At 33.2% G+C, this 22,333-nt stretch overlaps 2 protein-coding genes across 4 annotated transcripts in view; both read right to left on the bottom strand.

The window, feature by feature from the left end:
- The window catches only part of LOC147408573 (uncharacterized), a 30,140-nt gene extending 26,779 nt beyond the window's left edge, over nucleotides 1–3,361 (bottom strand). Inside the window, exons 1-4 of one of the 2 annotated variants that reach the window (XM_086419709.1) lie at nucleotides 3,207–3,361; nucleotides 2,537–2,613; nucleotides 1,201–1,300; nucleotides 710–817 (exon numbers count right to left, since the gene is read on the bottom strand). In XM_086419709.1, the coding sequence (XP_086275835.1) occupies nucleotides 710–817; nucleotides 1,201–1,300; nucleotides 2,537–2,613; nucleotides 3,207–3,272 (351 nt within the window). In that variant the 5' untranslated portion in view covers nucleotides 3,273–3,361. The remainder of the gene's footprint in view (nucleotides 1–709; nucleotides 818–1,200; nucleotides 1,301–2,536; nucleotides 2,614–3,206) is intronic. The other variant, XM_086419713.1, reaches the window with a different exon arrangement.
- A 12,647-nt stretch (nucleotides 3,362–16,008) lies between these two features.
- GAUT3 (galacturonosyltransferase 3) lies at nucleotides 16,009–22,267 on the bottom strand. Of its 2 annotated transcripts, XM_086419688.1 has the most exons (9): nucleotides 22,063–22,267; nucleotides 21,135–21,187; nucleotides 20,333–20,393; nucleotides 19,182–19,241; nucleotides 18,972–19,109; nucleotides 18,609–18,749; nucleotides 18,188–18,522; nucleotides 17,160–18,108; nucleotides 16,009–16,324 (listed from the first exon to the last, which is right to left on the bottom strand). In XM_086419688.1, exons 1-9 carry the CDS (start codon nucleotides 22,123–22,125, stop codon nucleotides 16,049–16,051), a joined length of 2,076 nt encoding a protein of 691 aa, XP_086275814.1. In that variant the 5' UTR covers nucleotides 22,126–22,267; the 3' UTR covers nucleotides 16,009–16,048. The 2 variants fall into 2 exon arrangements, with proteins under 2 accessions (XP_086275814.1, XP_086275819.1); XM_086419693.1 differs by lacking the exon at nucleotides 21,135–21,187 and having other exon boundaries at nucleotides 22,063–22,257.
- Between the last annotated feature and the right edge of the window lie 66 nt (nucleotides 22,268–22,333).

Genomic DNA, 22,333 nt, shown 5'->3' with positions numbered 1-22,333 from the left:
TCCTGTTGGGCTTGGTCTTTGGGGCCTCATACAATACAAGACAACCAAAGCCAATCATTATATTATAAATTTTCTGTGAAGTAAAGCAAAGGTGAGATCTTACTCATTCTAAATGTTTGAAGTATTTCATTACATACAATTTGTAATCAAAATGCAAAAATATGAAAAAGTCGACATGCGTTATTTTATTTGTAGACAAATACCAATATACTTGTGGATTGTAGATCACTAGAACCAAAATTAATAATAATTTCCATCGAGAAAATGTAAATCCTCGAGGATTTCGGGTTTCCCTGTCTATATTCAATTGTTCACCCATCTGTTTTAACTTTTAAAATAACTTTTGACGCATGAAAAATATAATAAGAAGCAATGATGAGCAAAATCACTAAAACATAACCACCAAATGCAGAATAAATTTGAGTTTGAGAAAGAGCACATCGAAGTCAAACGAATATTACTGTCTTTTCCAAGAGCAATAATAACTAAACAGTTAGAATATTCAATTATACTGTTTGGAATTCCAGTGAAAGAATGCTAAAGCTAAGTAATTGCAACAGTCACCACGAGTTCTAAACCATTGCACAAAATGTTAATTTGACTCGATGATTCAACCATGCCAAGAACAGGGCCTGCTTATCCTTATTCCAACAAAGAACGTTCATTAGAAAATGCACAAAAAAGAGTAATCTTTAATGGAAATTCTTACTTGTTGGACTTGTGATCGCAATGTGTTAAACTGAGCCTCTGTACAACAAACATTGCCACTGATTGTTGGACATAAGCTTTGGATCTTTGAAGAAAGCAGCTCATCTGGCTGCAGAGCAAATTAGAGAGAATAAATTATTATATGATAACCCCAACCATGACAGGATTATTAAATCCTGATAATACAATCAAACAGTATTAAACTAATAAACAGCAGATAGCCAAGACAGCTTTCTAAATATCTAGCTAACGATAACGGGGATCAAAGCTATGAACAGGATACAATACACGAGTAACACACACACACCAAGCTAATATAACAGCACACATTCAGAAACTGTGCATAAATGAGGAGTCCAGTATCATGAAAGAGCTTCTCCAGACATAATGTCATGTCTTGTTGTTAGTACCTTAGATGTGTGGAATGTCAAAAATAAAATCTGAAAAATCAAGAATTACAATGAAACACTAAGAAAAACATTATGAAAATACCTTAACAGATTGGGAACCAAAAGGACAATTCAAAACTTTTCCATCACTGCGTTTTCCACAAAGATCATACATTGCACAATATTCTGCAGAATGTCGTTCCCTGACCACCACAGAAAAATAGAGTAATTCCTCATTTACAAATGAAAAAAAAAGAGAAGTTCACCGTCAAAAAATTGTAGAGAAGGGGACGATCCAGAATGAGACATCGAAGGAATTTACACAATTTAACATAGGAAAAAACAAAAAAAAAAAGGTTGATTCTTTCGATTCGAAAATTGCAGAAAAGTGGGGGCAATCAATAATAATAAACCAGAAGGATAGAAAACTGCACCACTAGACACACAGCATGAGTTAATTCTTTGACTTTGCAATTGATAGAGATAAGAAAAGTGTTTGTCTTACTACCGCGGGAAATGCTCTTCTTTTTTTTATAAGTACCCTAGCTCTTCTTTTTCTTTCTACTAAAACTGACCATAAAAATCCACGTCATTTTCTTATCCTTTGGAATTTTAAAAATTATCATTAAGAAAGAAAGAAAGGAAAAAATAATTCATTGAGAGAAATATATATTGAAGAAATAAAAGCTAAAGGGTCCCCATAAACCGTTCTCAAATGAATTGCAAATGATTAACTTATACGTTCTAAACAAGTAACAAGATACTGATACATCATAAACTATTTAGTTCCTAAAAACTCCATTTTATCTGAGATAGAAGGTCTTGTTTTAGCAAGTCATCAGTAAAATATGCATGTGTGTTCACTGTTCAGAACAGGTTAAATAAAACTATGCATGTGTGTATATATATATAATTAAGTATCCTCTTATATACAGATGAATAATTCATAGCATACAATTACAGCAGCAATTCACTATCAAAAACCATCGTGTGTCAAGTAAACGCAGACGTTGAGTGGAACTATACACATCATAAACTATTTAGTTCCTAAACACTCCATTTTATCTGAGATAGAAGGTCTTGTTTTAGCAAGTCATCAGTAAAATATGCATGTGTGTTCACCGTTCAGAACAGGCTTAAATAAAACTATGCATGTGTGTATATATATATAATTAAGTATCCTCTTATATACAGATGAATAATTCATAGCATACAATTACAGCAGCAATTCACTATCAAAAACCATCGTGTGTCAAGAGTAAACCCACATGTTGGGTGGCACTATACAACAGACTTGGGTTTTATACAAACCAGGTCAAATTGACCCAAACAGAGAAAATTCCACACAAATCACGACAACATATTAAAACCATATATTTTCACCAAAGGAGGCTTCTATCTATTATACAAATTTGCATTTTGATAAAGAGGGGCCTTACTCTGATGTGGCATTGGACGTCAAAAGAAGTCGTGAATCATACCATTCTGCGCCTACTAAAGATACAAGAAACATTACCTGCATTTATAAAACACAAACTTTAGATGGACCTAGATGGTGCCACTTTAATCAACAACATCAAAATTTGATAGCACTTGTGAAGTAAACACCAAGAAAATGAATATCATTTACTTAGTAAGCACTGCAATCAAGACCGTGAGATTAAAAATCTTGCAATTTAAAATAATTGGAGAACTACCCCCCAAAACGCATAAAAATCACAATTTTATTTTTTCAGCTACACATTTCACCAAACTAAGCTACTTTTCAAGTAAATTCAACTATAATTCTATAATATCATCGCAATCTTGATGCAACAAAAGAAAAAAGCTAAATTTCACTATGAACAATCAAAATTTAAATCAAATTCATCAAGAAAAGTTCAATGCTTCCTTATACCAAACAACAACATTACAAAGGAGATAAAAGAACAATTAAATTTTATTTTTTTTCTTTTATAGAAATCTACTAGGGTTCTGAAAGGATTCAAATTCCACATGAAGAATTTCAACAATCAAACACTAATATCAAACGAAAATAAAAATAAAAAAATTGGACAGAGACAGTAATGAATAACTATCGAATTGTATTAAAAAACGAATATTTCTCGCCTGTAATAGAGAGAAGGCCATGAGAAACCCTAGACCGAGACCAAGTTTCCTCTCAGAGAACTCCATCACAACTGAAGAACAAGGACTTGAGAGAGAAGGAAAAGATAGGGCCCGTTTGAAGTGCAAGAGAGTCAAACCGCATTTATACTTTTTTAGAGAATCCGCGGCGTTGTCGCCTTTCCGCCATTCTATACGAGCCAAATTAACACGTAGCACGATTTGATGTTGTAAATTTACGATAAAGTCCTCGAATAACCTAAAAAATGAGTGGGAATTATAGTAGCTAATTAACTATAAATATTTGTAGGTATGAGATTTTGATATTTTAATTCTTCTATTGTATTGTTTGACCAATCGTAAAACTGAAATTACGAAAAATGCCGTAATTTTAGCCTTCAAGGTTTCAAGTGTGGGGTCGACTACGCGTCAGTAGCTACAGCCTTGGTTGATCTAATTAATATGTTCGAGAATAAGGAAGTCGTGCTTTTCCATATTTGCCCTTTTTAAGGTTCGAAACTATAACTTAAGAAGGCTGATGATGTTAAGCCTCTGATGGCAATTTAATACAACGAGACCCACTTTGTTAATTTAAAGTGAGAAAAGCCGAGACTAGGCAGAATCCTACTTCCGCATATTAATAAAATACTTATGATTTTTAAATGTTATTTGTTCGAACCTTACATCCCAATTGACTCAATTGGACATTCTCCTGTGAATCTATATAGTTAGGGTCAGACTACTTGGTTATTAACGATTATCGATCTATAAATCAACTCAACAATTTGTTGATTGTCAACAATTTGTTGATTGTCATAATATTAGTGACTGATTTGGGTATTTATTAGAAATTAATGAAGGTATCTCAGTGTCACAATGTTTCTGGTTGAAACATAATAATCGTCTTACTTGATGATTTTTAAATGTTTATTTAATCAAATCCAAATTATATAAATTAATGATGAAAAATAGGTAAATGTAACGGGCCGAAAACCAGTAATGATATTGATATTTAGGTTCAAATTGTGAATGAAAGGTTGAAAAGTAAATACCTACAAAATCGGAGTTGTTTAATTAAATTAAAATATGGGTGTGATTTGGAATTCTATGTGATCAATACATATTAATCAAACTAAAAGAAAATTTTAACAATATAATTTTGATAAATCGAGGATAGCAAAGATGATGGTGTTGATGTGTAAGATTGATGAATAAAAAGACTACAAAAACGGTGAGACAACCACCAAGTCTCGTCTCACGTATTTGGGGATGGCTAAATGATTCATATCCCCTTAATTCCACTGTGTAAAGAAAAGGAGAAAAAAAAAAAACAAGTCCTCTGTTTTTTAGACTGGGTTCATATGTATCAATTTTGATTATTTTCATTCAAGTTCTTTTAGATTTATTTTCTCTTTTAAGACCTTCAATGAACATATTTCAAGTTAAAAATATATATTCAATAACTAAAAAAATATTCAAATTAAATATTCTAAGAAAGCCAACCTAATACCTTATATAATATGAATGAATAAAGTAAAAATAGATATAAACTCACTTTCAATGATTATTGATTAAGAACATAGTGAGATAAAGGAACATAATTCATTTAATAAACTTCAAACTTTGGAGACAAGACTGCATGTATCTTGTATCATTAGTAGGATTATATGGAAGCATGACCTGCCACATCATAAGCAACTCCAAAATATTTTAGGTGACTCTTGATTTCGTAATCTTTATTATGGGGTTAATTTCACCTCAAACCATGATTAGGTAAGAGCATCTCCAATCATGATTTTTTACTCAAATTTAAGTAAAAGCCATTTAATATAAAACACTTCAGTGGCAAATTGAAAATATCAGGTTTAACCTTATAACTTGGTAAGATGTGGCATCCTAAAATATCATCCAATGTTACAGAGTCGTAGAAGAAAAAAATTTAGAAACTTTAGAAGAAAAAAGTTAATTTTCACTGTTAATTTTAATTTTAAAATTGGGAATTCGGTTGCTACCCATTTTCAACATCTTAGATGAAGTCCAAATCAGTTTTTTTTTGTTTTGAATATGAGTTGTTTCCTAAAATCTAGAAGGCTCAAATGTTGGATTGTTAATATCGTAATCCGCATGGGCCCGATGACCCATAGTAATATTTGAAACTTACTAACTTACTATGAAAAATAATTTTCTTATGTAAAAAATGACTGTTGGGATTTGAATTTTACTTAAACTCTCCCTTGATTTGAGATTGAGTTAGGCATAAAAGTCAGTTTGATATAAATTCGATTTAAAGATTAGAACATCAAAAGTGACAGTGTTACTCAAATTTTGAGTCTAACTTTGGGTAAGTGTTGGAGATGGCCTAAGATGTTTTCTTCCTATAAAATAAGTATGGTGTCCATGTGGCTCATTTTAGTTAGAGTTTAAAACAAGACATACTCCTAACAAAGTCATTTTTTATTTTGCAAGGAACCCAATGTGTCTATTCTTGAATAAAAATGTGTCACATAGAGACTATATGTCAATGTAGGAGTGGGACACCCTCATGCCAACTTTTGTTAACGGTAGCCTCAATTAATAAGTAAATCACAAAAAATTAGCACACATATTGAGGTGGTGTTAGTAAAACTTGGAGTGGCAAGAGAATCTCTCAAAATTTACAATAGCAGTAATTTGGAGAAAAGAGTAAGGATAGTTGGGTCATCCCATTATTAGATTAGATAATTAACCAAAAATATAAAGTAGAGACAGATGAAGTAGTGTCAGTGGAGTTAATGATGGTAGTTGTGATGGTAAGGGCCCACGAGCTTTCGAGAGATTCTACTGAGAATTAACAAAACCACATATAGCGTTTGCGGTGCTTGACCATTAATCGTCATGATTGCCACGCAAGTGACGGAATCATCACCCTTTCCGCCACGCCTACGGCATGCTTGCAAAGGAAAGGAGTACGAAATCCCTTTGGAACTAATTAAGTTTAGCGTGCTTAACATAACGGCGTTAGGTAGCGCTGTCATCCCAACATACAAACTTTCGGTGTTTATCGAGATCTGTACTTAAAAAATCTCAAAGTATATCATGTCATCTGATTTATATATATAAAAAGAGTGGTGCTGGAGTGACCTCGAGATTGCACTTCACATCGGTCATCTTGACGTGAAAGTGAAAGAGTCGTGCTGTGCTATGTGAAGTACAAGCTTCAGGTCACTTCAGCATTAGTCATACAAAATTTTTTGGGTGCTTTTAACTTGTGTCCTCAAGGCACATGTTAAGATGCATTAAATTCACCTCTCATCTTTATTTTTCTACTTAAAATGCCCTTTTTTTTCTTTTTTTTTTTTTTTCTTTTTTTCTTTTAAAATTTTATTTTCAATGTATTATAAGGATTTTGTTATCGTGCGCCCTTAGGACACACATTAAAATGCAACAAATATACTTTAAAAATTAAAATACAAGGGTCTTTCGGTAAAAAATAATTTTTCAAGAGTATTTTTTTATATAAAATTCAATTTTCAAAGTGTATTTATTGTACTTTAACGTGTGCCTTAGGGCACACGTTAACCAGACCCATATTATAAATGCATCTTAACATATGCCCCAAGAATAGAAGTTAACAAAGCTCAAAAATTTGATACAAATGTGAGAAAAGTGAGTGATGGTGAAAATACAATACAATGATATTTTTATAAACTGCAATGTCAATATATAATTATTTCCAACCATTCTGAAAACAATGAAATTGAAGTACAGATTTAATGAAAGGGTCATGATTATCTTACTCAAAAATTTCACTCGGTCTATACTCAATTGAAGTGACGAGCACAAAATAATGGATCTTTTTCTTCGGGATACACAAGGGAAAGATCAACGTTTTTGTGCCCTTGCCACATCAGTCAAGTACAGATCAAGTGAAAATTTTCGAATAAGAAAATCATTAGCATTAATGAAAGAGACAATGTTAATTGGGGGGGTTGGGGAGTAGACCTTTGAACAACACCATTAATAACTTCCAAGAGATTGTATATCTCTGTCATGCAAAAACATGGTAGCTTGATTACACATTTACTCTTGAATCACGAATAGTAAAGTACAGATATACGTCAACAACTCAAGTTTCATATCGAGACAAGTCGAGCAATCATTGAATTGCACAACTACTTTTGTCAAATTAGGCTAAAAAAGTTTGATTATTTGAATGATTTGACTTACTATTATTAGAATGCAAGAAATTTTAAAGATATTATATATGGACCACCAAATAATATAGGTAATTCTAACATAGGATTTTAGATAAAGATATAGAGCAAAAAAACATATCTTTCGTTCTTTTTTTTTTTTTCTTTAACTATATGCAACATATCTAAAGAGAAATTATTCAAAATTTTGAATAATTCTAAATATATAAATTCAGGTTTTTTATTTTTGTGAAATTGTTGCATTGTTTGACAATATATAGAAGGATATAACATTAATTCAGTATTAAAACCCAAAAGAGAAATGCCCAATAAAAACTAATTAACAACTTAATTTGGACACGGTGGAATGAGGAAATAAGATTCATTTAATTGACTCTAAATCTTTGGGACAAGACTTTGTTATTGATGATGATCCAATGTGATCATCCTATTAATTTATTCATTGCAAAAATTATTTATTTAATAATCATCCATAAATTTATTACTGATGATAGGTATACATATTACAATCTCTTTTATTGGAGAATAAAATTTAACTTCTTATTTTTTTTCCTTAAAAAAATATCTACTATACTTGAAGAAAAAATCAAATACAAAGTACTAATCAAGGGAGATCAGTGATAATTTTCACTCAATTGGAGTGTGTGTATCTTGGGTAAAGAGAAGTATCCCTTTTAAAAAAGATTTCGAGCTGTGTCATCATCTTTATGGCTTCTATTAGATCACTCATTTCGATTTATACACACCCTAGGGAGTAAAAGGACATGGAGTTGGGTAGGAAAGTGGGGTTTGGTATCGATGTTATTGGTAGGAAAAGCTTTGATGCATAGGGATGACATGTCTCTCCATGGTTTTGGTTAGGGGTGCAACTCAGTTTGGGTTGGTTCGGGCTAGAGCAAAATCAGAACCGAACCGATCGAGATCAGTTCCACTATATAAGAACCAGAATCGAACCGAAGTGTTCTAAAACCGAACCAATCCAAACCGATCTTAATTAGGTTTGGTTCGGTTTGGTTCCATGAGATTTACGATTTGGTCGTAAATTGTAACCGCGGAGAGAGATAAAGGGGGGAGGAACCTGTCGCAGCCGGTGGTCACAGTCACAGATCGCGCCTCAGGTCACCGATCAAGACCCAACCGTAGAGAGAGAGAAAGAGCGATGGCAGGAGTTGGCAGCAGGTCGCAGAGAGAGAGAGAGAGAGAGAGAGAGAGAGAGAGAGACGAGCAGTTGGCATTGGTGGCGGATCGCAGAGAGGAGAGAGAGAGAGCGCAGAGACGAGAGAGAGAGATGAGAGAGACAAAGTAGCCGCTGGCGGTGGATCGCGGAGACGAGAGAGATATAAGAGAAACGAGAGAAAGAGAGAGACAGCAGCCGCTGGCAACGGATCGCAGAGACGAAAGAAAGTGCAGAGACGAGAGATAGAGCGCAGAGAGTGAGAGAGATGAGAAAGACGAGGTTTTATCTATAAAAAAATGAAAAAACAAATATATATATATATAATATTTTATTTTAAATTAATTAATTCGATTTCGGTTTGGTTCGATTTTTTATATTACCTGAACCGAGAACCGAACCGAATTCATCGGTTTTTTATTTTTTAAATCCGAAACCGAACCAAATTCAATCTAAATCGAACCAAACCAATCCAAATCTCACGGTTTGGTTCAGTTCTCGGTTTGAACCGAATTAAGTTGCACCCCTAGTTTTGGTAATATTTAGCTTTCCCTTTGAATTGTCTCCAACTTATAATAAAAAACCTTTGATTTTTCTTCTTAAAATCAATCATCTTCAAACTCTTAAAAGAGTCCGACTTCACTTCAAAATTTGGAGAAATTCTTTTTCATGTACAACACGTAATCTCCTATGTTTTCAAATTAATGTCATAATCTCGTAGATTAATAAAAATGAACTCATTGTCATCATCTTCACTATCATCTTATCCAAGAGATTGAAGATGATTAATTTTGAAAGAGAAGAAAAATTAAGATTTGGGAAATAAAAATAAGAATAATACTAAGCTAACTAAAAATAAAAATTTACTCAAATACATTCAATTGGCATGGAATGTGCATAGAATCATAGATTTTTTTCTTTATGTATATCGAAGAAAAATCTATGATTCCGTGCACATTCCACATCAGTTGTGTATATCTAACCATATTTTTGTTGCATCAATTTTGCACGGTCCTAAAATTAAATGATTCATTAATTTATAAAAGAAAACTAAAATAAAAAGAGACCAATAAACTTGAAAACATAGGAAGATCTCTAATCTTTACTATTATAATGGAAGAATGGGAATTTAGAATTTCACAAATGCTCCTACATTTACATTTATACTTTAATAAAATGAAATTATTTTTATAAAAAATCAATAAAATTATAATTTTACTCTTCTATAACCAAGCTAGTCAGTATTTTAAAATTACAAAAATATCTTTTTATTATCTAATTTAAAAAATATCCTAATTAATATTTTCAATTACAAAAATATATATATATATATATATATATATATATATATATATATATATATATATAACACGTATGTGTTTGCCTATGCCACCTACTAACATTCTTATAAAATATGGACGATCAATTATCATGTAAAGTGGGGTGGCCACTCCAAAGTCACTGTTCTATGTGGTGGTTGGTGAATTAGCTGTCTCTTTCATAGTGTAAACGTGTTCACATACATAGTGGGTGATAATGCAGGGTATGATACCTGGTGTGGCAGACTAGGCTCTCTCTCTCTCTCTCTCTGGAGTTAGGTTATTTTGGTTTAACGGAGAAAACGGAGAAGACCGTCCAAGGCTTCCAGTCGAACAGTTGGGTGTCAAGTGACTTTTGTCGCCGTTGCTTCACCTACTTTTTTTCCCCCAAACTTTATCTTTCGAGAGATCGGAATGGCCGTTATAATGATGGTTTCTTCTTCTTCTAGTATTTTTTAATTAATTAAGAAAATATTTTATAATTTTTACGTTACACTATTATGTTTAAATCCAAATTGATCATTATTTTATGGCAACTTTTTACTATTTAATTAAGTACGATTCTTATAAATTATATTCTAGGAAATTAAGTACCACTACACGACCAATCTTCTTGTTTGCCATGTGGTTGTGGAAAACTTTTTCTATTTTTTCTATTTTTTCCATCAAAACCATGAATGTATGACCCACATTTTCATTAAAAAAATTTTGGTTTGATCGGTGATTTGTTTGAGAATCTTTTACAATATGAGCTAACTTTATAGATACCATGACGTATAAAAATGCTAATAATCCCATTGATAGACTTCACTAACTATGCTTATGTACACACACACACAAATGGAAAAAAATAAAATAAAATCATACATCCATAGGTCAATGTGCCGAAAGAGTGAAAAAAATAAAAATATATCTCAGAACTTTTTCATTTTAATTGGTAAGCTTGTTTTTAATAAGTGGAATTTGAACCTAAGTCTCTGGTATCATCACCCAAAGAGGTTACCAATTACCAACTACATTAGTTAGCACTTGCATCTCTAAGAAATAAGTAGATGATTCATAGGTGATTTACTCATATCAAATAAAGTAATGAGATGCGAAATGTCTTAGAAAATCTATATTAACCCATAGAAAAGCGTATTTCTCCTCACATCTGGTCCCCCCACCCCATCCCAAGCTTCAACTACCGGCCATGAGACCCCTTGAAATGGTCTTCAATGAGTCCTTACGAAACATGTATCACTCCTTAGAAAAATCACTTTATTGATAAGTACTCCACCAAGCTCCCATGCATCCACCAAAGCATTGGAAAAAAAATTACTATCTAAAGTTTAGGCAAAAATTATTGTAAATTTTTTTTTCCTATCTTTTTATTTTTATTTTTTATCTTCAAATGATTTCCACACAAACTCTCTCTCTCTCTCTCTCATTTTAATATTATGTATCAAAGGATTTGTATATCAGAAGTAGATCCTCTATTGCCCATTTTTCCTACAACTCTGCTTAATTACTATAAATAATTGAGGGTGTGCCACATCATCAAGACTTTACATCCGATCATTTAAATTTAGAAGTTCAGTGATCGCCCATTTTTAAACACTTGATTTGATAATTTATTTATTTTATTTTTTCTAATTTGATCTAAATCATAAGTACAAGAGGATTGAATTGTTATTATTATTATTTTTTTCTTTCAATGTGATATTTTGTGGACTGTGGAACAAGAGCTACAAGAAAAAAGGGGATACAAAGGACCGGTTCTCTTGTATAACATATCATCTTCAAAGATGGCACAAATTTTAGAAAACTTAAATGACATAACTCTTGCATTTAAGTTCCTAATTGTCAAAAGCCCTACCAAGAAGGTCAAATGCCAAGATCATATCCCCAATAAGGTTAGGTCATCCGATTTCGAGGTTTTACCAGATAATTATTCACTTAACATATTTTGCCTATATTCTTGAAAGAGACACTGAGTGCAAAAATTGTGACATCTTTGTCAAAAAATCAACTACTAATATGTCAATTAATAAATTCGATGATTCTCTTTCACCTACTGATTTCATTAACTTGTTGGTTTATTTAAGAGAGAGAGAGAGAGAGAATAATGTGGTGGACTAAAATTTTGAGATCATAGTGAATAGTTTTATTTGAAATTTCAAAGTTCTTGTCAACTGTTTTTATTGTAAAGATACAAGATTGAGGGTTAAAAAAAATCTAAACAAAAATAAAAATAATAAATGAGATCACAATCCTTTAACAACTAAAGTTTTATTTTGAAATAAATTTTATATTTTAAAATAAACCCAACCCTTACCATTGAGCCTGCCAACCCATTGCATTGTCTTAATTCACATATGATCAATTTAACTCTAAACGAGGTGTTCGAAACTAGGTGGCTTCTTTACTTACCCTATAACATGTCGAAAAACCTTCCTAAGATAGGGGCGTACAAAGATATGGTTTTGTCCATATCTTGAAAGGGATGTGGGATACCTTGCATTATTAAAAAAAAATAAAAATAAAAATAAAAATAAAACTTGGGCCCATAGCTCAATTGGTTTGACATGTTGCCAAACAACTTTGAGGTTGTGGCTTCAACTCTAACTTATAGATTAAAAAGTAAATAAAAATAGAATCGTGATAATCTGACAACCCCATGTGGCACACTCAATCAACTCTCTACGTGACAAGTTCGAGAATCATAGGTCTATACGCCTTGGGATACAAAACTGCATTTTCCCATAAAAATGTGTATCCCAAGGCGTATAGATTTACCGTTCCCTAACTAGTCACGTCAGGATAGTCGATTGAGTATGCCACATGGGGTAGTTAGATAATTACAACTCATAAAAATAACTCTTTATTTCTCTCTACGAACTGACCCACGCCACATTCATTATAATTTGGCATAATTCTATTTTGACCCCTAATGGTTTGATAATTGCACTTACCTCGCTTATAAGTATATATCGGGTTCACTTACCCTCTTTCTGTCAAATTGCCGTCAATCTAACAGTTAAATTTCTTTTATAAAGACAACTATACCCTTTTAGAATTGATATACTTTTTTATAAACAAAAATATGCATGTGAAAAAATGACTTCAACTTAGACTGAGGCATTTTAATTGTTGTTTAATTTTTTTTTTTTTAAATAAAAATAGTATAAAACTAGAAAGTAACAATAGTTAAATAACATTTGAATTTAACCCCCTCAGTCAAAGGGGAGGGAAGTGCCATTATCAAAACATCAAGGGGTCAAAATGAAATTATACCAAATTACATGGGTCGAAGTGTAATTTACCGTTCATTAAATGCCACATTGTTCGACTAGAATGACAAATAACCACTATGAGACCTAAGTATCAGGGCAGTCATCATCATCATCACCATCACCATCATGTCATGATTAAGCAGATGAAGATTTACATTCAGATTTAAATTCCAACCATATATGGTCAGAGTTACAACAAATGCAAAGACTTGGAATTAAAGATATGGCACTCCAAGTGGGTTTTACAACACCATAAATGTGACTATAATTGGTTAGTTGACAATTACAGCTATCATCATTTACAAGTGGAGAAGCATGATATGATTTGCATATGTAGTGCACGTCCTTATGCATTTACAGATGTCATCATCCTCCTCATAATAAGATGATACTTGTTAGGGGTGCAACTTTGTCCAGTTCAAACCGAGAATTGAACCAAACCGATAATTTTGGATAGATTTGATTCGGTTTGAAATAAATTGTGATTCGATTCTAAATTTAGAAAATGGAGAATCGATCAATTTCTATTCTGATTCAAGGCTTGTATAGAACGAATCAAACCGAGAGTCAAACCTAATAAAATAAATAAATAAATTTATTCGGTTATATAAATTATTTTAGAAGTGAGGACATAGATTCATAACTTCTTTAGGGATAAATTAATGAATTTTATTTTATTTTTTATAAATAGATTAATGATTTATTATACAATATTTTTTGTTTATTATTTATTAAAAATAGGACATTTCCATCTAAGTTTATAAGATATTGACAACTCAAGAACAGATTGATATTTCTCATAGCATTGGTCTTGGATCCATGTTTAACAAACCTCGTAAAACCTTTTGGTTACTGGGGGATGCTCTGTTTTGTACAGCCATAACAACAGAGTCTAGTGGTTCCAACTCAAATTAAATCATCTTTTCCTATGCAGATTGGTTTTAGTCTTTTTATACTTTGTATCAGGATCATATGCACCAAGGGTGAAGGATTGAAACCCTCCTCCCACACCCCCAATACATGTCACGTAAGCCATAATCCAATCCAAGGAATTAAGTTTTCTTGAATTACAGCTTACGTGTCATGAATTGGGATGTGGGAGGAGGACTTCAATCCTTCACCCTCAGTGCTTACGATCCAAACTCTTATGTTTTCCTGGTTTGAGATCATTTTTCTTCTTCTTCTTTGTATTGTTGGCGTTGTCGAATTGTCTGATGTTGGTGGGGGTTAATTCCTGCTTCTTACGTTTGAGAAGAATAAAGAAGAATTAAAATAATGTTTGAAGTTTTTAATTTCCATTTTTGAAATTTGAAAATTGTCAATATTTTTTAATTGAAAAGTTATTAGAAAAATGCTTGCAGTTCAAAATAAGTTCTACCAACCCCAATATTTTTACATGTGAAACACTTTTCTTATTACTATAATAAGATTTTAAGCTTTGTTAGAGCATCTTTGAACCCTTCTTCATATAGTCATATATAAAGAGGGAATACTTTCCAATGCCTCTTCATAAGTTAAAGTTAAAATAACTTCAAAGTTTAAACTCTTTAAATTTGAAGATGCAATTTACTTTTTAAAACATCATATCAATATTACATAACAATAAAAATTAATTTCCTCTCCTCCCAACAACTACATTTGAAATGTTCAATTGTTAAATTTGATAGTCAAAATACAATTTAACAAAATGTTATCTTCAAAATATGAAGATGACTTTAAAAAAGGGTTGGAGATGCTCTTAAAGGTCATTTTGCTCAAATGAATTACCACATCAATAATCCAATACCAAAACCCTCTAAATTTCATCGAAAACTCATATCCAAAAAAGAAAGTTTCAAAAATTAATTCCTTTTGAACTTGATCCAAGGTTTTGAAAATGGACGGTTCCAAACTTCCACGTAACTCCCAAAATTAAAATTAAAATTCAATAGTGAAAAAAAACTTTTATTTATTTATTTTTATTTTTTCAAGTCATTAAATTTTATCCTCCACAACCCAAAAACTTATGATCATGTATTTGGATATCAAAAGGTGAGCCCAACGACCCTCAGTGAAAAGGGGCCTTAGTAAGGCTGGTCGGATTCTTCTTATTTCCTCTCGATGACGTCACTTAACATGTAAAACACATTTAAAGAAAATGAACGACTCCAAGTAGTGGTGTAAAACACAACTATAGGCCCGAAAGAAATTGTCCCATTCTGGCTATATTGGAGTGGAGCCCACATTACCTACTTCATTGCTTTTCTCTTCACCCCTTCAACCATATACACCCACTTTTTTGCTGGTTCATCCCCCCTTTCCCAATAAATTGCAAAATTACTCGTCACACCTATCTAAAAAATAATAATTTTGTTTCGCTATGAAGATTCTGTTCAACAGGAGCTTGACAAGGAAATGGATATCGGTAGGGATGGGGGTGAATGCAGCAAAAAAAAGTTGGTGTATATGGTCCAGCCCTTTTCAACATCATAATTGGTGACAATTTAATGAAGTAGTTATTAGATCATGGATTTTATTAACATGTGCTGTAAGGGCACACGTTAAGAGGCATTAAAAGAATTTTTCCTGTCAAAAATATCCTCAAATGCTTATTTCAAACATGTATTTAATGCCTCTTAATGTGTGCCCTTACGGCACTGTTAACAAAATCCGTACCTGCAAGAAAATGTTATTAAAGCGGAGGATTATTTTCAGAAAATAATTATAATAAAAAATCAAACTGAGAAAACATTTGCTTCTCCCCCCAGAAAATATTTTTTTTTGTAAAATTATTTAACAGAACTTAATATAGGATTTTCTTCCCAAAGGAATTTTGCCTCACTAAAATAACAAAGATTTAGAATATAGAAACGACAAAAAAAATATTCTCACAAATATGCAATTATTATTCGCTAATGTTACACAGTTGAAGGTAAGGGTTTTGAAACATTACGTATTTGGACCAGTAGGATTTGTACTTGGTGACAGCCAGATCCAGCCATGGCTTGTAGTTCCCATTGTAATGGACGACAGCCGCATTCTCTATCTCAGTTTGGTTAAGTGCCGGGTCATAGCCGAGCCCCAAAACATGCCAGCTCCGATCCAATGGGTACGTAAGGTTGTAGAATGTGATAAGACCTGGTGGCAGTGAGCCAAGCTTCCAAAGTGTGCGATCCTCATTCTACACCACAACATTTCACATTGAGAAAAGCATCGAAAGAAACCAAATATAGATAAATTATTCAAATACTTCATTTTCAGCTATTACTATTTTTTATATGAATTCAATGCATATCATGTTGTATAAATAAATTTTTTCTTGAGTATTTAACATGAAATGAAAAAATATTCTCAAATAAAACTACTAAAAAACACATGAACTACACAAATAATGGACTCAATTATGTTAAATACATCACATCAGTGTTCATTTCTGTATATTTATTACATAGATCAGAACTGGATCAAATGCATACTCTCACCTTTCAAAAGAATCACACTTACATTTTTTTGGGGACTTTGGGAGTGTGCGAAGAATAAAAAAATATTCAGATTTTGTGTAGATAACTATGAAGATTCTACAGTTATTTGCGATCCCAAACTCGGATAAAAGAGAGTAAAAAAAAACTTTTCATAACTTATGCAACACCCATAGAAGAAAACAAATATGACAAGGTGTTATTTCTTGAGAAAGGTACCCTATAATATTCTTACACACTCAAGATTTTATTCAGAGAAACAATGAAACAAATACAAAATAGCCTATCAGGTGTGTTGAGAAAATAAAATGGTACAAATTTGTTACATAGTAGGACATGGTTAGCATCTTATAATGTCCCAAAAGAACCATGAAGAACGCTCTGTAGCAGTGCAGGTGGCTGCACATGGTCATTGAGATGTCATAATACACTAATTCATATCCTTCAGAAATAAGTAGGTTCCACATCAACAATAGCATTAAAGAAAACTTGTATTTTCAAGGAAAGAATGAAAGAGAAGATTAATAGCTTCCTTACCATGTCTTGCCAATGGTGATATATTCCAGTAATATCCCGCTTCCTCCACTCTTTCAAGTCAAAAATATTCATTCCAAAAGCCCATCCACAAGAATTTGGATCAAAATTCTTAGATATCTTTGGGTTAGAGAAATTGAGATACTTATCAAACCGATGGAAACTCTCTTTACAGGTCTCAACTGCACCATTCACCATCCCTTGTAGGTCAATAGACCAAAGAGGGGTCAAATCCTTTTGAACTACAATATCATCATCCAAAAACAGGATCTTATCTAGTTTTGGGTAGACTTCAGGAAGATAGAATCTTAAATGGTTCAGCATCGACAAGTACTTAGGATTCCTATATTTGAGATTGTCTGACCTATCGGAAAGGGAAGATGGATGATTTGCCTTGAAATAGTATTCTTTTATTCGTGCAGATTCAAGTTGGCGGAGAACTGAGCAGTAAGAAGAATTGAGCCACTTGAAATCATCTATGTTCTCGACTTGGATTGTTGTGCCCGCAGGAAGATTCGCAAGAAACCACATCTTCATAGCTGCGAAATTCAGTCTGTCTGTAACTATATGGAATGCATGCTTCTCTGGTTCTTTTGCGTGCAATACAGTAGAATTAACAACCACAGATGTGGCGAGTACATTATCAGAAAATATGGCATAATGGTATAGAGAGGGATCTTCGAGCTTATCCGTGTTTAGTAGGATTTCTTTGCTTCCATGATCCAGTAAAAAATAGTCATTTGCAAGCTGAAGAGAGAGGCAATGCAGTGGTTTAGGGATGGTCTTCGCTGCAAGTTGGATTAAGAAGGCACTTTTCTTTTTCAGTGCATTTATACTCTCTTCAGTCGACTGCAGCATGGCTCGTAGCTTCCTTGCCACTACAGCACTGTCATATAACTGGTCCTTTGCCAATGATAGACAATGTCCCATTGCTTTTGCTCTATCAAGTGCCCTGGAAGAGATCCAACATAAATAAATAAAGAGAAATTTGAAATGTGATTAACCATTCAAAGTTTGAGTGACACTACAACCCTGGGTGTAGCTCAGCATCTGAACTCGCATCTCGGATAAAACGCTGACTTTCTTTGATGTGTTTCATTAGAGAATCATAGAGACCAATTTTGTTATTGGACTTTGCAATACTCGCATACACTTTGGCCATTATGATCTGATCCTGCATAAGTTTCAAGGTGGAATCGGAGTTTGGGTTGCCATATTCTCTCCTCCATATACTGTACTTTCCCCTTACTGTGGTGTTGAGATTTTTAGACCGTTCAATGGCTTCTTCTTGCATCTGGTTCTCAGTATCTTTGTCCTGTTGCATGAGCATGGCCGTTCGGAGTGCCTTCCTTTCCTGTCGCAATTTCTGCAGAACTAGAAACTGTCACAAACCCTAATTAATTAACTAAAATGGGTTTTTGAGAAGAGAAATAGATTAATGTGGCATTTCACCCGACGGTTAAGCTTCACTGGATTGATTGGAGTTTCTTCATCTTGGATTACTTCCTCCCCAGATTGATGTTCATCAGCAGAAAGCCCAGAAGACCTTTCTTCTTTTTCCCTAATGCCTTGTTGAAATGAATCTTCTTTTTCCTGAGAATCAAGAGTTTGAAGGAAGATAACAATGAAAAAGCCAGGGCGACAAAAACCTATAGATTAGCGTCACGAACAAAACAGACTTTTGGAACAAATCAAAACCTTAGAGAAGAAACGTAATTTTAGTTATTTTATTCTACTCTAAAACCTTGATGGTTTTCCTATTTTTCCAAACAAATCATAACCTCAATTGCTTTCCCAAACTCAATCCTTACGTACCTGATCACTGTTTAGCGGGTCATGGCTTTTATCATCAGGGTTTCGCCAGACCCAGGAAGCAGATAAATCCTTAGATTTGACAGTATTAGTTCTAATGGTACCAGAAGAATCAGTGTATGTTGCAATTATGTCGATGTCCTGCATATAGATAAATGAATAATGCATCATTCAACTGTTAACTGTGAAGATGAAAATAATCCTTGAGATTACCTCATCCCATGGATATTTGACGACTTGTGTTGTCGAAGTTCCTTTATTGTAATCCTGCTCCTGCATAGCCAGCTTTCAGTCTATACGGTGAATAAGATGAGAGCCATATACACGAGACATCACAAATTATCTACAGAGATGGTGATTTAACACTTGAATCACCTTACCCACTGTGGTCACTTTATCAATCCAAATACCGGATTGAAAATTTTCTGATAAGTAGTTTATTATGGTTTCTTCTATTATTTTTTAGGCCATTCTGGCAGCACACGTGGGAAATAGTACAACCCTGTACTTTGGAAAAACTAGTAAGGACCCCTTGATTAATGGTTGACATTATTGACAATATGAAAATGTACCTATGAGCTCCATCAACCAACTAACACCCAATTGAAAAGAGCAAAATACCTACTCCCTCACCCCAAAAAAGGCTTCCACGAACAAGTTGGAAAAACAGCCAACAACAAAATGGACTGGGGGGGACACCTCCCCACAACCACTGAAGCAAGTTAGTTATCATATTGGGCCTAATCGAGGCATGAAATTAGCACAGGACAACAATCTAGGAAGTGACCGAGCGAATAACTTCAAACAGTGCCAAAATTAGTAAGACCTGACAACTAGAAACAGAAAAGGTGCGTTAGTATACATAATATTTGTATACATAATATTTCAAGGCTCAAGTATCTTGTGGCCATGTTAGAATCATTCTTAGTACAGAGAAAAAGTAAATGTTTTGACACGCTGATGAGAAATAAACAAGATGCTGATAGAAGATGTTAAAGGAATACTAAATGCTAAATCATTGAAAAATCCCCCAGTTCTATATTTCAGTAACATTTGGACACTGATTATTACAAATCCAAAAAAAAATTTGTCGGTATGCCAATTTTTAATGAGATCAGTAACTCGGTGATGGCAGGAATTAAAACCAGGTCAATGGTATCTTCACCCATAGCCTTCATTACAAATCCAATAATTAGTACAGGCCCTATAACTTTTTCTTTTCATTTAATTTGTGGAAATGCATATGAAATAATGATAACGTTTGGATTTGCAAGTAAAAATACATCCAAGAGTGTAAAGAGATTGAAAGCACAGGAAACAAGAATCCATTTGATCAATTCCATAGGAAAAGGCAAGTATGAAACCTTTCTGTCACTGCATCGCTCACAATCATGCAGTGGTCGATATCCTTTGAGGTTCCTTTGACTGGAAGAAGCAAAATAAAAAAGCAAGATCAACAGAGTGTCAGAATGAAAGTAACATGTCTGGTACTATTTTGGACCTTTTCAGCCAGAATGTCTTCCAATAAGGTAACAAGATGATACATAGAAGTAAGTATGGTCTCCTGTCAGAATTCTAATCGAAGCAATTCAAACCCTAGTTTATAAGTTTGCATATTACACATTTTTTCAAAAAAAATTCCAAAATGTACTAAACAGCCATCCAATCCAAAGATCCAGAATAATTCAATATTTCCACGAGTGCATTATATCCACTTTCACTGATTCAATCTATGTTCCTTTTGGTCTTGCTCCCACTCTTTAAGAACATTCAATTTGCACATTCCTTCTAAATAAGGTTGTAAAAGGCCTTCACTGCAAATGGCAGAATTATTTTAACCAACTTAACTTTAGTTTATCAACTATTGGAGTTACAACTACATTGTCATGAATGCATTCATTTCTAACTTTTCATTCACCCATCTCAACATCCTCATCTTTGTTATACTAATCCATGAACATGTATCTTAATTGCTTACCATTTAGTTCCATAAAGCATAGTCGGTTTTACAACCGTTTAATGAGATTTTCAATTTTTATTCTGTATGGGATGCATCAATCACATAAATTGTATCTTCTCCCAATGTCTCATTATGTTAGCTTAGTGATATATGTGTCATTAAGATCTTTCCTTAAAGAAACAAGCTTAATTTTCGAGGGGCCTTACATTAATGGAGTGCCTTGCATATTTGCGTTCACTAGAGCCATGAGGAACATGACCTGCATGTATGAATTGTAAAATATAAGACAATTGATGTTCGTATCTGTGGCAAAGTCATAAGACAACATAAGGAAGCAATGGACCGTGTAATTATGAATTATTAATATTAATCAAATATTAAAAATATCTGTTTAAGGAATCACTGTTAGAGGAAAACTCTTTTGTGCTTCCATACAAAGACCTCAATAAACTATTTTTCTTTTTTATTAGCATTTTAAAATTTTGTAGTAGATAAACAGCAATCCGACAATGTCAACTAATCAATTCAACCGAGCCTTCAGTTGAGTGAGTGAGTAGACTAAGTGCAAGAATGCAATTTCATACAAATTCGGAAGAAACTTGAAATGCTAGTATGTGATTTGGCAGATCCATGACTTGGCCAAGAAAACTTGAATAAAAAACAGTAACAACAGATATAATCGGAAAACTAAGGTAATTAATTGAGTTTCCAATAGTAGCAAAATAATCGAGTCCTAAACACAGATCCCTGATCATGTGAGTTGTTTAGACATAAAGATGACAAACCAAGCCCTAATAATAACAAGTTGCATTTCCACACATTCCATTGTGAAATACGCTTCAGAAGGGATCCCTAAATCAAGAAAAACCCTAATTATCTAAGAAATGACGCACAATATCACAATTTTACACAATCATTTCAACTATTGTTAAAATCTCAGAAATCGAAATTAGGAAACGAATTTAAAATAAAAGATTAAGAACAAAGTAGAATTAAAAGAACGGAACGACAGACCTTTTACGAAGAAATTCAAATAACAAATTCTTGAAAACAACGAGCGATCATAATGAGACATAAAATCGAAAGTTTCAAACAAATACTGATCTATTTAAAAATATGAGATCGATTTCTTGCCTGTAAAATGGAGAAGAATAACCAGAAGACATAGCTCGTTAAGATACTTGAACGAGCTTCCATGGCGAGCGAGAGAGAGAGAGAGAGAGTGAGAGAGGAGCAGATCTAAATGAAATCGTTACTTTCAGCGGGAAATCACCAGCGGGCCTTTATATATGTTACGATTTTCGCGTTTAAGTTTTCTCCTAGTGTCGAACTACGCTAAAATGCGCTCTTCAATTTTAGTTTTATACTATAATGCGCATTTTTATGTGAGAGAGAGTGATAGGTG

Source organism: Akebia trifoliata, chromosome 2 (genome assembly GCF_017979445.1).
Source record: "Akebia trifoliata isolate Shusen 1 chromosome 2, ASM1797944v1, whole genome shotgun sequence".
Taxonomy (NCBI): domain Eukaryota; kingdom Viridiplantae; phylum Streptophyta; class Magnoliopsida; order Ranunculales; family Lardizabalaceae; genus Akebia; species Akebia trifoliata.
This window is presented reverse-complemented; position numbering and strand designations above follow the sequence as displayed.